This window comes from Procambarus clarkii, chromosome 69 (genome assembly GCF_040958095.1).
Source record: "Procambarus clarkii isolate CNS0578487 chromosome 69, FALCON_Pclarkii_2.0, whole genome shotgun sequence".
Taxonomy (NCBI): Eukaryota; Metazoa; Arthropoda; class Malacostraca; order Decapoda; family Cambaridae; genus Procambarus; species Procambarus clarkii.
The window spans coordinates 28,340,391-28,355,963 of NC_091218.1; the positions used below are offsets into that span (position 1 = coordinate 28,340,391).

At 40.6% G+C, this 15,573-nt stretch overlaps 2 protein-coding genes across 2 annotated transcripts; one reads left to right on the forward strand and one right to left on the reverse strand.

Annotated features, from left to right (window-relative positions):
* Positions 1–1,696: 1,696 nt before the first annotated feature.
* Positions 1,697–2,183, reverse strand: LOC138355904 (uncharacterized). The gene is made up of 2 exons (XM_069311459.1): positions 2,100–2,183; positions 1,697–1,963 (listed from the first exon to the last, which is right to left on the reverse strand). The coding sequence occupies exons 1-2, from the start codon at positions 2,181–2,183 to the stop codon at positions 1,697–1,699; spliced, it is 351 nt and encodes a 116-aa protein (XP_069167560.1).
* A 3,448-nt stretch (positions 2,184–5,631) lies between these two features.
* LOC123772330 (uncharacterized) lies at positions 5,632–10,694 on the forward strand. The gene is made up of 5 exons (XM_069311485.1): positions 5,632–5,898; positions 6,848–6,937; positions 7,074–7,304; positions 9,053–9,240; positions 9,717–10,694. Exons 2-5 carry the CDS (start codon positions 6,854–6,856, stop codon positions 9,916–9,918), a joined length of 705 nt encoding a protein of 234 aa, XP_069167586.1. The 5' UTR covers positions 5,632–5,898; positions 6,848–6,853; the 3' UTR covers positions 9,919–10,694.
* Positions 10,695–15,573: the final 4,879 nt, after the last annotated feature.

Consider the following 15,573-nt stretch of genomic DNA (forward strand, 5'->3'; position numbering starts at 1 on the left):
AAGTAAACAGTACCAAATTCTACTATCAAACTGTCCATTAGGTCAATATATGTACGATGGTCCACACAGTTACAGAGAGTACTAGCTAAACAGTAGGATGCGTTGTCTTGAATAGTAGAGTCCCTAGCAAGGCTATAACAAGTACTTCTAGTTCCTTGTATTCATTGAATGTGAAATCTTGAACAAATAAGTTTGGGACTTGAGAGTCATCTTGAAGTTAAGTGCGACCTAAGGGTGCAGCTGGGTCTGCTGGGTCAGCTCCGCTGTGGAGAACACCTTCATCAGCTGCTTGGCAGAGACAGGACAGGTGCTGTACACGGCGGCGCAGCTTTGGCTCGGGTTGGTGGACCTCCTTCCCAGCCTGGCGGCCGCGTCGTATGCTCTTCTGGAGTTGCTCAGGTCCGTGTTGGCTGGGGCGTCCGTAGAGGAGCTGAGGACGTGGTAGAGGAGAGAGGTTAGGGCGGCGCTCCAGCACTTATACGAGTACCTTCTTGTGCCCGAGGAAGTCTCTACATCAGCCATACCATAACTAACCAGCACTTAATTCCTTGTGATTGTAATTGAAGTACAGCAGTTCAGTGCACAATATAATAAAATAAAGTGTAAAAAATGGTTGAACTATGCTATGATGAAAACTTCAATTATTAATAATCCAGGCAAGAATACGATCTTCAATAATTAATAAAGAAGTTTCATGATGTACACCAATAATTAATATAGCAATATATATAATTTCCAAAAGGCAAATGACTGATGTACAAAAAATTTAAGAGGCTCGCAAAATTTATGTGATGCAGATGTGTGTGTAGATAATTTGCATATATACATAGTTACCTGAACACTACAATTATGAGTGGTTGGTCATGAGTGAGGGTGTGGGCGGGGGCGGCGGCCAGCTCACACACCAGCCGAAGAACACACCCGTCAGCGTCCTCCTCTCTCAACACTCTGAACTGCTCCTCCTCCTCCTGCAGGAGGGACCCGCTCGCCACCTCCAGGGTGCCGCGGACCGGCCCAACACTCTGTTGGAGAGACGCCTGGACGTTGGACTCTTGTACGTATTTATACGGACCATTGCACATATATACTGACATATGTATTCATATTTAAGCCTAGGGAAATAAACAAAGATTCATTTTGTCAACAGGTCGTCATTTTGCCTGGTTTCGAACATGTGGCGATTGAGAACAGGCAAATAATATCCAAAATTTATATTCAAATTTCTCTTGACTATGATACCTCAATCATTTGTAATTATTGTATGTCATTACATTACATCTCACAATGTGTATATTAATTTCTTTGAATACTTAGTATCTGGCAATGTTTTCTCTTAATTTACAAAATGTACTTTCGAATTTACTCTTATTGTTAAATTGTTCGTATAAATAGTTCAGAGTTCACAGGACATTCGACTTATTTAAATGTACATATTTTAGGTAAAGAAAGTAATACCAAGAAAGCTTCCTTTAGTAAGGCCACAACCTGGACACATTCGGTACTGTGTTGCAAGTCTAAGACATACATGATTGAAGAACAATTTTATATTGTTTAAAGAAAACCCATGTCTCTGATCAATAGACAAATACCGCAAGAGCCAAAGATGAACAATATTCTCGCAAGCGTTAAATAAGTTAGGTGAAGGTCCGAGATGGTTCACATGTACGAAGACAATATTAACATAACTACCAAGTTATCAGGTCGCCCGGACCCAAAGTGCGCAGTAACCCACCTTTGTGTCACGCTTGCCTCTCCTGTAGTGATCGTCGAAGTAGCTAGCCGGGACGATGTAGAAGGCCGGAGGTCCGCCGCCGGTGTAGTGGGAAGGGCCGTAGCTGGGCCGGTAGTTGTAGCCAGAATCAGCCAAGTCTCGGAGTGGAGAGCCTAGACCAGGCAGACCTTCGGAGTTCTTCGACCCCAAGACGCTTTGTTTCAGCTTGGCCAACGCCTTGTACTTAAGAACCTGAATGGGGGTAATATCAAGGTGAAAACACTTGTAATATTACACACACTATGCCCAGTAATCCCGAGAACAAGAACCAGTAAGGAGGGTTGATGTTGGGTCAAGTTCTCAGCAGGACCAAGACGTTGGAGCTTACCTTAAGAGCGGCGAGGCCCAAGATGCCTTCAGTCTCCGGCAGCAGGACCAGCGCTGCGCACACCACCAGCATCACAGCCCGCATCCTGAGCTGTGGAAGCTGCAGCATTAGTTACTGTGTCACACAAGGTGACAAGAGCTGCAGCGTTAGTTACTGTGTCACACAAGGTTACAAGACCTACAACATTAGTTACTGTACCATACATGGTGACCCAAGCTGACCCCTTAGTTACTGTGCCACACAAGGTAACAAGAGCTACATCATTAGTTACTGTGCCACACAAGGTGACAAGAGCTACAACATTAGTTACTGTGACACACAAGAGACAAGGGTTGCTTAGAGGGGAGTGACAATCTTAACAATTTAACTTTAGTTGTAAACATTTGTTAAATTTAATGTCAAATAGTGATAATATGTTTGTTGATTTGAAATTAAATAAGAATTTTATATAACATTAATATAACAAATATTCATAATAAATTTTAAATATAATCAAATCTTCATATAGTAAATAACTGAGGCACTCTGACAGCTTGGCACCAGTCTACAGGTGGCACTCTGACAGCTTGGCACCAGTCTACAGGCGGCACTCTGACAGCTTGGCACCAGTCTACAGGCGGCACTCTGACAGCTTGGCACCAGTCTACAGGCGGCACTCTGACAGCTTGGCACCAGTCTACAGGTGGCACTCTGACAGCTTGGCACCAGTCTACAGGCGGCACTCTGACAGCTTGGCACCTGTCAACAAGTGGCACTCTGACAGCTTGGCACCAGTCTACAAGCGGCACGCTGACAGCTTGGCACCTGTCAACAAGCGGCACTCTGACAGCTTGGCACCAGTCTACAAGTGACACTAAAAACACCTGCTGCTAAATCTGGAACAGTGTACCGACGCGTCGGAAACAGAAAACTAGAGAGAAGTTAACACCTGTCCAAATATATACTAGGACGTCACAGCTGCTGGTCAACATAAGACGTGTTATATTTTACTTCCGCTATCATCCGTTAGAAGCTGATGTTAAATGGGTCTTAAAACACCGCCAATATTGAACATTTTCCTTTCATCGTTACTTGAAAGTTGAACTCATTTTGCAACTCTTTTTACAAAGAAAACTGATGTTTTCACATTTTTTTGGCAGAGACATAGAAAAACTATTGACTATCATCGAGCACCGTTAGTACAGGCCCTTGAACAATCTTCAAGAGAACATGGAAGCGGTCAATTTGAAAACAATTATGCCATTTGAAATAATTATTTCAGTACATTTTTCTATTTTCAATGTCTAAATCATCAAACTCTTGAATGGAGAGACGCTTGAGGTCCAAACAGTTACTTGACTTACGTTTTAAGGAGTAGAATGTGAGGGAAACTATGGCTCTTGTCAAACTGATAACCAGGAGACCCCGCCTGCCTTTATATACCTTTGAATCACTCCCCTGCCCGACCCATACACACACACACACACACACACACAGTGACGCCCCTACGCATATTTCACTCAAAATTCTTGCCTGTTGTCCCTTCCTCTCCGTCCAAAGGGTTACCCCCTGCCTTTCACTTCTGGTTCATCCCGCAGGTAACAATAATGTGTCCCTCTTTCTAGGAGAGTTCGACCCATCATACCCTCCCTGTAGGAAGGGTGACCTACATGCGAGGCTGACGAAAAAAATTAAGTTTCTTATTCAAAAATATAAAATGATTTTTGCTTGGATTGGTTTAACTTGAAAAAATTATGTGTAAAACATTTCAAATTATTATTCATTTAAATTTAATCTGGTTATTCATCCAAGTTTCAACATATGATATTTTTGATGAAACATTAAAACATGGCATTAAACCCCAATTTAATCCAATCCAAAGCATCAACAATCTGTAAAAATATTAATAAATATGTTTACATTCAAATGTTCACCTGAACAAAATCTTCAGACGATGTAAATCCACAAATAATATATTGTGTTATTGGTAATGAAATGTGTTTTTCTCACTACCAACAACACACATTATGAAGAGAAACACAGTGTTCATTGCCCATAACACGCATTATGTTACTTATGGATTTACACCATCTGAAATTATTTTTTCTGGTGAACATTTGAACGTAAACATAATTACTAATATTTTTACAATATGTAAATATTTTCTATTGGATTAATTGCGGTTTAATGCCTTGTCAAATAATTGTTAATGTTTCGTCTAAGATATCATATGTTTTACATATATATATTTATATATATATATATATATATATATATATATATATATATATATATATATATATATATATATATTGTGACGATAATCTCCTTCAAGTGAGATTGAGCCTGCTCTTCCCTCCTAAGTACGTCCCTATACAACTAATATGGAAGAAATATCCAACAAATACAACACCAAGGTTTGCCAGAGAGCAAACGTATTCAGCACCGGGAACACCTGCTCCACCTCCACCACTCCAACTACCAAACTACCTGTCCGTCGCCTGCTCATCGCTGGTTGGCTGGTGCCCTGTCGCCCCTGCTCCCTCCACCCGCCACACTAGCTGACTTCTGGGCCACGACGACCTACAGCCCTCAAAATATCCCGTGCTTTCCACAAGTTAATACGTCTCATTGGTAGACTAAGCTCTGGCTTACGTGTACTAAGAGAGGTGGCAGCTTAAAGCCAATATTCCTGCACCCATATATTTCATTGTATATTATTCACTTGTTATTACTCACTTGTATTAACGTAACTTTTCATTTTGCCATTGATTATTCTTATTATTTTGTTTGATTGATTTTATGTTACAAATTTTATGTCCATTTTATTCATGTTTTGCTTTTCTAACGTAATTAAAATCTCATTGTTAAATTTACTTGTGTTTTGTGTGTCTTCCCATTACCTTACCTCAGACGAAAGTTCCAGATTTTCTCTTTTTGTTTCTTTATGTGACGAGGCCATACCCCTAGCTTTTGAAACAGCCGAACACCAACGCGTTACCGTCACAATATATATATATATATATATATATATATATATATATATATATTTATATATATATACATACATATATACATACATATATATATACATATATATATATATATATATATATATATATATACATATATACATATATATATATATATATATATATATATATATATATATACATACATATATATATATATATATATATATATATATATATTTATATATATACATACATATATACATATATATATATATATATATATACATATATACATATATATATATATATATATATATAATATATATATATATATATATATATTTATATATATATATATATATATATTTATATATATATATATATATATATATATATATATATATATATTTATATATATTTATATATATATATATATATATATATATATATATATATATATATATATATATAGATATATATCCATGTTATGCAAACCTAAGTGAGAATTTTTATTTATTTTGTATAAGAAACGTAAAAGTTTTTTGTCAGCTTCGCGTGTAGATGACCTCAAGGAGGGTATGATGGGTCGAACTCTCACAGAAAGAGGGACACATTGTTGTTACCTGCGGGATGAACCAGAAGTGAAAGGCAGCGGGTAACCCTTTGGACGGAGAGGAAGGGACAACAGGCAAGAATTTTGAGGGAAATATGCGTAGGGGCGTCACTGTGTGTGTGTGTGAGGGCCGGACAGGGGAGTGATTCAAGGGTATATAAAGGCAGGCGGGGTCTCCCGGTCCTCAGTGCGACAAGAGCCATCGTTTCCTTCACATTTTTCTCCTCAAAACGTAAGTCAAGTGACTGGTTAGTCCTGAAGCGTATCTGTGGTCTGTTGACAAACCTAGAAGTGATGATTTACACACTGAAAGTAGAAAAATGTACTGAAATAATGATTTCAAATCGCATGATTATTTTCAATTTGACCGCGTCTATGTTCTCCTGATGGTTGTTCAAGCACCTGTACTGACGGTGCTCGCTGATAGTCAATAGTTTCTTTTCATTAACTTAACAGAGACCAATGCTTATGTTAGAAAATGTGAAAACTTTATCTTTGTAAAACGAGATGCAGAATAAGTTAAATTTCCTATTAACGGAGAAAGGGAATCGTTCAATATTGGTGGTATTAATCCCTACTTAGCATCAGCGACAAGTGTCTTGTGCTGACCAGCAGTTGTAACGTTCTGTTTTATATTTGGCCAAGTGCTAACTACTCCGCAGTCATCAGTTTCCGTCGCGTCCGTACACTTTTCCAGCTTTAGCTGCAAGTGTTCTCAGAGCCAGTTGTAAACTGGTGCCGCACTTCAGAGTGCCTCGCTTATTTACCATAAGATTTGATTATATTTAAAATATTTTTTTTGCATATTTGTAATATTAATGTTATATAAAAACAATTTCAAATCAACAATCACAGAAATCACTATTTGACCTATTGAAATTGTGATTTCACTGTACGCAACCCGTCTGGCATTATATGGCACAGCAACTAATGGTGTAGCTCGTGTCATCTGGTGTGGCTAGTAACGAATTTTGTTGCTCCTGTCATCTTGTGTGGCACAATAAGTAATGCTGCTTATCATGTCACTATGTATAACACAGTAACTAATACTATATCTCTTGTCACTTTGTGTGGAACCGTATCAAATGCTGTAACTCTTGTCACCTTGTGTAATACAGTGGCTAATGCTGCAGCTCTTGTCACCTTGTGTGGCACAGTAACTAATGCTGCAGCTTCCACAGCTCAGGATGCGGGCTGTGATGCTGGTGGTGTGCGCAGTGCTGGTCCTGCTGCCGGAGAGTGAAGGCACCCTCGGCCTCGCCGCTCTTAAGGTAAGCTCCAACGTCTTGGTCCTGCTGAGAACTTGACCCAACATGAGCCCTCCTTACTGCTTCTTGTTCTCGGGATTACTGGGCATAGTGTGTTTAATATTACAAGTGTATTCACCTTGATATTACCCCCATTCAGGTTCTTAAGTACAAGGGGTTGGCCAAGCTGAAACAAAGCGTCTTGGGGTCGAAGAACTCCGAAGGTCTGCCTGGTCTAGGCTCTCCACTCCGAGACTTGGCTGATTCTGGCTACAACTACCGGCCCAGCTACGGCCCTTCCCATTACACCGGCGGCGGACCCTCTGCCTTCTACATCGTCCCGGCTAGCTCCTTCAGTGACCACTACAGGAGAGGCAAGCGTGACGCAAAGGTGGGTTACTGCGCACTTTGGGTCCGGTCGGCCTGATAACTTGGTAATCGTGTTAATATTACCTTCTTATATGTAAATCATCTCGGACCTTTACCTAACTTATCGAACGTTTACGAGAATATTGTTCATCTTTGGGTCTCGCCGTATCAGAGACACGGCTTATCTCTAAACAATATCATATGGTTCTTTAAGCATGAATGTCTTAGACCTGCAACACAGCACCAAATGTGTCCAGGTTGTGGTCTTACTAAAGCAAGCTTTCTTGGTATTACTTTCTTTACTTAAAATATGTACATTTAAACAAGTCAGATGTCCTGTGAACTCTGAACATGCAGCGACTTAAAAGAACAATGTAACAATGAGATTAAATTCGAAAGTAAATTTTGTAAATTAAGAGAAAAACAGAGCTTGTTACTAAGTATTCAATAAAATTCATTTACATGTGAAAAGCCATACCAAGACACATAATAACTCAAAACGAATGAGTTATTATAGTCAAGAAACTCGTATATAAATTTTGGATATTATTTACATATTTTCAATCGCCAATCAGTTCTTTCTTTCTAATGCACCCCCATACCGATCCCGTGGGCGGTGGTTGAAAGGGTTGCAGATGCATTAAAATGGGTTCAGGTTCAGGAAATGAACAGAATAGTTCGTTTAACTAAGCAAGTGACACTCTTTTGAAGCTAGTTTTACACAATTGTTAATGTTACATTCACATGTACATATATATATATATATATCCATGTACACAAATACATATACATATCAATAATCTTTTTATAACACATGTGATTCAACAAGAGGCTCACAACAGTCACTGTACAAGGCAGTTTGCATCTTCGGGGAGTCATGCAGTTACTAATCTTGCTCGATACCCACCTAACTGGGTAGCAACTTTACAGTAAAATAAAGGCTGCACCTACAGCAATCAAATTTTGGATACTTCGCAAAGATTCCTGGCAGTACATAATTAGAAATGAAGTATTTTCACATTTCTTGGACTCCATTGAAGGTGTTATCTTTGAATTCCGCGATTTATTCACATTCTATTATATAATAACGCAAGTACGCGAATAGTTCTGCTGACAGAGTTTACATTTAGTCAACTCTACATCAGCAGACTTAGATTCAACAGAGCAGAAGAAGTTGTTAAACACATATGGCAAAATCTTACTAAAGCGACCATACGAGTAATAAATACTCATACTCCGCCCAAGTAAAACAGAAACAAGCAACACTTAGTGGGCCAGCCAGAGGCTTAGGGCCCGCGCAGGAATATCCATGCAAAAAAAAAAGCAGATGTTAAAAACTCCCAGAGGAACTTCAAGCCGAGCCTAAGCCTAGCAGTGATAACATCTAGAAGTCTGCTAACCTCAATCGCCACAAGTTCGAAATTAAATAAAATTAAGATCTTTTGTACAAAATTTCGTTTTTTATTTCATTTAGGCTTCAATGTGAATACATCCGTCCGTATGCAGACGAGGAGTCACAATAACGTGGCTGAAATATATTGACCAAACCACACACTAGAAAGTGAAAGGACGACGACGTTTCGGTCCATCCTGGACCATTCTCAAGTCGATTCTCACAATTGACCTGAGAATGGTCCAGGACGGACCGAAACGTCGTCGTCCCTTCACTTTCTAGTGTGTCGTTTGGTCAACATCTGTCCGTATATATGTGTGTGGAACAGTCCGGATAAATACATACAAGAGTCCAACGTCCAGGCGTCTCTCCAACAGAGTGTTGGGCCGGTCCCCGGCATCCTGGAGGTGGCGAGCGGGTCCCTCCTGCAGGAAGAGGAGGAGCAGTTCAGGGTGTTGAGAGAGGAGGACGCTGACGGCTGTGTTCTTCGGCTGGTGTGTGAGCTGGCCGCCGCCCCCGCCCACACCCTCACTCACGACGAGCAGCTCATAATGGCAGTGTTCAGGTAATTATGTAAATATGTAAGTTATGTACACACAAACACACCTGCCTATTTTTGTGTACGCACTGACTGTTCGCGTCCGTGGATGACTATCTGTAGCCTAGCGGGTCTGTTCACGTGTGAAGCATAGTTTAATGATAAGTGTTCACCAAAAACCTGTTTATTAATTATTGAAGCTTGAATTTTTGCCAAGATTATTAATAATTAAAATGTTACGTTTTTGCCTACATTATTAATTATTGAAGATTTAATTTTTGCCTGAATGATTAATTATTGGAGTATCATAGCAACGTTCATTGTTTTTCCACTTTATTTTATTATATTGGGTACTGAATTGATGAACTTGAATTAACAATCACAAAGAATTAAGTGCTGGTTAGTTATGGTATGGCTGATGTAGAGACTTCCTCGGGCACAAGAAGGTACTCGTATAAGTGCTGGAGCTCCGCCCTAACCTCTCTCCTCTACCACGTCCTCAGCTCCTCTACTGACGCCCCAGCCAACACGGACCTGAGCAACTCCAGAAGAGCATACGACGAGGCCGCCAGGCTGGGAAGGAGGTCCACCAACCCGAGCCAAAGCTGCGCCGCCGTGTACAGCACCTGTCCTGTCTCTGCCAAGCAGCTGATGAAGGTGTTCTCCACAGCGGAGCTGACCCAGCAGGCCCAGCTGCACCCTTAGGTCGCACTTAACTTCAAGATGACTCTCAAGTCCCAAACTTATTTGTCCAAGATCTTACATCTAGGGAACATGAAAAACTAAGAGTGGTTATTAAGAAATTTGCTAGGAGACTTTACTACTCAGGATAACCTAGCTATTATATAAAAAGTCCTGTATTTAAGTATTTCCACTAGTATATTATGTCACATTTAATTTAATATTTTAAGAAATTATTTTATTATTATTTTAACTAATCAATCAGCTGCTGGCAAGAATAGAGCGAGTTATCTTGAGAGCCGTAGACAACATTAACAATAGAAGTGAGTGAAGGGATCACATGGTACTGTAGAGTACATGTAGTCAGTGGCATGACTGTAGAGTGTATAGGCTGTCCACGTTGTAGCTACGAACATTTCAGCCCAGATCAATATTCTTTTAACTTTTGTTAACCGGGCTAAAGTAGTGCTTAATGATGGGACTCGATCAATACTTGTTAAGTTTAGTGACTAGTAGTGCCTAGTGTTATGACTGTAACAACACTAAGGAAGTATGGTAACTAGCTGTAGCTAGTGTTGATACAGTATATAACAATATTGGGAGCATGGTGACTAGTAGTGCCTAGTGTTAAACAGTGTGTGACTGCAGTGTGAAATTATGATGACTGAACATTTGGTCACGTAATTTTACATCACGTAATGATGTAAAATTGATGACGTCCCTAATGATAATCAGACTGGACTGTTGGTTAATTTGTAAGTCCTATATCAATTTAGACTAATTTGTGGATGAAATACCTCACTGAAATGTAGTTTACCTATTAAAAATAATTTCGTAAACTTTTTGTTTAACTTCACGTGTCATGTTGGATTAAAACAATGCTATGAGTAAATATGTTCCGATGCAGTTTATAACAGATAAAAGGAGTTGTCCAACTTTTAACTTGCGAGTGCGAAGAGTGAATATCATCATAATCAAGTTCAAGTATGTTTATTGAGATAAGAAAGAAATACATCTCAAAGGGATAGAGTAGCTTACGCTATTTCTACCCCCTCCCCCCCATCATCAACCTTTCCGTTGTGACACATCCAAGTTATTTGTTCAGGAACAGTCCTTATCTCAGTGTTTCTATATACATTAATCAACGGACAATCAAGAACATAATGGGCAAGGGTGTGAGACCTTAACATACCACATAGTTTACACTTCGTGTCATTATCATGAGCACCTGTAAAAAAATTCCCAGTAATATTTGAACCCAAGCCTGAGCCGCATGTGCAGAGTCACTCCAAGCATTTCTCCTTTTACCATAAGTGAAATGGGTGTTTTGACTCACATAAATGGTGCGAAGAGTGAGTAGGACCCACCTCAGTGTTGACGACCACTTAATATTGGTACAATTGTGGGTCAGAGCCTAATGTGGTGGGCAAATACTCGTCCGTGGGTGGGCGGTGGTGGGCCTCGGGGTAAACACGAGTACCCTTGGGGGACTCTGGAGAAAGTCCCAACTGAGTCGTGCCCCTCTAATGCTTGTCCAAGATGGAGATCATTCCGCGTCTTGAAGTAGCTGCTATGATCTTAACCTGCCATCCTTAAATTAGGGTCACATAGCTTTACGTCTCGTGGGGTCAACACCCCATCAATGACCTCGTTACGTCCATACACCTTCATTTAGTGTCACGTCTATACAACAACACAGAGGATGACGTTGGTGTGTAATGCAGATTGTGAAGCAGGATTCGTCTTCTATTCCTAGAACAGAATGAATTCTATTTTAAGTTCATTTGTTGGTGTATTTGTCATGTGTGATCTTTGATATAAAGAGCGAGAGGGTCTCCAGCGTTGCTCGGGTGACGGGCTCCACATCTTCACTACTTTTCTAGCTTCGTCAATATAACTACTATCTTCTCTACTCACTATCTTCATCACTGTAACCATCTTCACTACATACTATCTTCATCACTGCAACAATTTTCACTACGCACAATCTTCATCACTGTAACCATCTTCACTACACATATTCTTCATCACTGTAATAAACTTCATTACACACTATCTTAATCATTATAACCATCTTCACTACTCACTATCTTCATCACTGTAACTATTTCCACATTACATTACCTTCATCACTGTAACTATCTTCACTACTCATGCAGGCGATGAGTCACAATAACGTGGCTGAAGTATGTTGACCAGACCACAAACTAGATTTTGAAGGGACGACGACGTTTCGGTCCGTCCTGGACCATTCTCAAGTCGATTATGATGAGGGATGTGATACAGGCAATAAATAGGCAAGAGAGAGGTAAGGGGCAAGGCAAAAGGCACGAACGGTAAGGTGTAGTAGAGGGGATAATAGTAGGAATAAGAACTGCAGAAGACCCAGTGACCCATACGAGGCAGCTCCTATTATAACCACCGAATGAGAAGGGGATAGTAATAGAAATAAGAAGAGGATAGCAAGGGAACGTAAGAGAAAACAATGAACAGAAAAAAAGAGAAGAGAGAAAGAAAAGAAAAGAGAAAGAAAATGTTCTCAATTCCAACATTTCGGGCTTGATAAAGTTCTTGAAATCCTCTCTTTATATATTTGCGACGACCAGTACATGAACACAAGGGAACTGGAGTTGAAACTGTCATACTGATAGCATACCTGAATGTATTAAGAAGACCAAATAATGTGTAAACTATTGAGCCACTTCTACAGGCACAATCCATCCAGTTGGACAGGTCGGCAGAGCGATGTCCATGCTTCTCACAGGTCGGCGTTGTTCTCAATTGTCCAAGTGGTTGGACACTCTTCCGTCCTCATATACCACTTCCTATCCAGTCATATACTTTCCAACTAGTATATAGTTATTTAGATAGAGTTCCGGGCATTGCTTAGGTCGTCTCGGCACCCAGGTTACGCCCAAACACCCTCTCCCCCCCCCCGTCTTTCCACATCTCCCCCCCTGTCTCCATATACTACCCTCGCCCTCTCTCTTCCCTAAACCTCCCTATCTAACTCCCCGTCCCTCTTCAGACAACCCCCCCCCCCCGCCCCCATTTGATGCCTGGCACACCGTCCCTACCTATCTCTCCACTCCTCTCTCTTCAAATATCCCCCTTCTCTTTCTTTCTCTCCCTATCTCTGTCTTTCAGTGTCTGTGTGTTGTTGTCCGTCCGTCTCTGTTTGTCTTCCTGTCTAACCGTCCTCGTTTTTTAGTTTGTCTTCCTGTCTGTGCGTCTCCGTTTTTCAGTTTGTCTACCTGTACAGTTTGTCTTCCTGTCTCTCTTCTTGCCCTGGTCCACCAATAGTCTCTGAATGTGGACAATTTTTCCATCTCGCACACAGAGCTACTAATCACGCCAATAGATGGCGGTAAATCATAAAATTTTCTAATTGCAAACCAGATTAGGACAGGGTTCCGCACCCTGGAAGCCGGAATAATTTGTTATTTTACATTTTAATCCGGTATTTATCACTAAAAAAGGATTTAAATATAAACTGGTGGGTTAAATATAAATTTTAATGTCCACCAATAAATTAAATGGAATTAGTCTTGTAACACCAGAGGGGCGGCCAGTCAGTGGTAATGGACCTCCAGCCAAGGGGCGGTCTCCAGTTTACCTTACTGACTGCAGACTGGCGGTCTCCAGTCAGTGATAGTTTAGACCCGCCGAGGGGCAGTTAGAGTGATAGTTCAGACTCGCCACGAGTCACTATTTGTCCTTCAATAGTGTTTTGAGACACGTCAAAGGTCACTGGTCGAGAACTCGTCGTCGAACTAGCGGTCGAAGAACGCTCGTAGTGCGGACTCGACACAAGTCGTTATTGTTGTTGCCTTCGCCACGGGTCATACTACTCGCGTTTCCCAGACGTGTGACTGGATGGAGGGGGCTTCACCACGACGCCAACCTTTACTACGGTAAGTACCGAGTTGCAGTTCTGCATGACTTGGACCCTTCTCGTCTACGCCACCAGGACACCCACTCCAGGAACCCAGCTGGTGAGACTATTTATTTCCTTTATTTTAACTTGCCAATTATAAAATGATTGGAGTTAGGGAATTTCGAAATTTATCAAATCAGGAAGTCGTAGTTATCAAAAGTCTCCCACCCTCAAGATCGAATTATTGTTCCCCCTCCCTTCAGGATGCAATCCCACAACACAACCCGTCCTCTTAAAAATAACGTCACTTTTGGCTCGTATGCGCAATATGGCTAAATTTGGACGTAATTTGAAATGAAATCGACTCACAAAAGTGACGTTCTGTTCCGTTTTCTATTTGAGTCGTCCGGCGTATGCGCAGAGGTTATAAGAGGACACTTTAAATTAACGTTTTTCATAACGTTTTGAAACTTTATGAGAATTTCCTGCCCACCTAACCTATCAGAGGACCCTTAACTTACTGTTGTTGAAAAAAAAAATCCCAAATTTATTTTTTTTTTTTTTCATTTTCAAATTACGTCCAAATTCGGCCATACGGGCAAACGGCCAAAAGTGACGTTCTTTTTAAGAGGACAGGTTGTTGACTAACTCTTGAATACCCACTTACCGCTAGGTGAACAGCGGTATTAGATGATAGAAAACGAGCCCAACCATTCTGCCCGGGATTTGAACTTGGAATCCTCACTTGTGAGTCGAGAAGGACCCCGATTGTTCCCCTGTAGTACAGTTTATTACTGTTTATATTTTGAATTAGATAACCGTAGGACTGGTAGGAGCATCAATGTATTTGAAGGCCTCTTCACTTCAAGCTACGTACATTTTCAGTCGTTGACTACAAATTGACACTGTTGCCAGCCACTAAGATTCCTCCATTTGTTCCTTTGCTGGCCAATCACTTTCATCTCGGCAAAAGAGCTGCCAAAGTGCTCTAACTTTTTAGCAAGAGGAACCACATTGTTCAAAGAATGGTGACCATTAGAGAATAATTGTATTACCTTTGTACGATTGTTTGTCGCTTGTTTTGTATTTTTGTTTGATACTCTGTTTAATTTTTTAACTCATACTTAGTATAAATGAAGTTGATTCTCATCGTCTTGAATCCAGCGTCTCCTTGATGTGTTCTGGCCGCCTCCAGCCCGGGACTCCTGGATCTCCAACTCTTGAAAGCTGTTTTTGTTCTTAAGAGCTACAGGTGAAGTGTTTTGTGTGATCAGTGAGAGCACAGGTGTTATCAGTGAGAGCACAGATGTTATCAGTGAGAGCACAGGTGTTATCAGTGAGAGCACAGATGTTGTCAGTGAGAGCACAGGTGTTATCAGTGAGAGCACAGGTGTTATCAGTGAGAGCACAGGTGTCACCAGTGAGAGCACAGGTGTCCCCAGTGAGAGCACAGGTGTTATCAGTGAGAACACAGGTGTCACCAGTGAGAGCACAGGTGTCCCCAGTGAGAGCACAGGTGTCCCCAGTGAGGTCTCTGGCACACAGTTTGTGTTGCATATTGAGAATACATCGACTTCCTTCCTCTACTGAACATGTGTATATATTATACCACCAGCGGTCGTCAAAGGTGCAATGGTCAGAGTACCAATGCTGTTGATAGGGAGACCTCTGGCGACCTTGGTTCGAATCCTCTGAGGGGGTCATAGAGTTAAAATGACCTATGTGCTTGGGGACCAATATATATATATATATATATATATATATATATATATATATATATATATATATATATATATATATAT

Bases quoted from the DNA above. Each gene is read 5' to 3' on its own strand.
- LOC138355904 (XM_069311459.1), bottom strand. From the start codon at position 2,183: ATGCGGGCTGTGATGCTGGTGGTGTGCGCAGCGCTGGTCCTGCTGCCG. The intron at 1,964-2,099 runs GTAAGCTCCAAC...ACCCCCATTCAG, and splicing joins TGGGCCTCGCCGCTCTTAAG to GTTCTTAAGTACAAGGCGTT.
- LOC123772330 (XM_069311485.1), top strand. From the start codon at position 6,854: ATGCGGGCTGTGATGCTGGTGGTGTGCGCAGTGCTGGTCCTGCTGCCG. The intron at 6,938-7,073 runs GTAAGCTCCAAC...ACCCCCATTCAG, and splicing joins TCGGCCTCGCCGCTCTTAAG to GTTCTTAAGTACAAGGGGTT. The intron at 7,305-9,052 runs GTGGGTTACTGC...TCTCTCCAACAG, and splicing joins GAGGCAAGCGTGACGCAAAG to AGTGTTGGGCCGGTCCCCGG.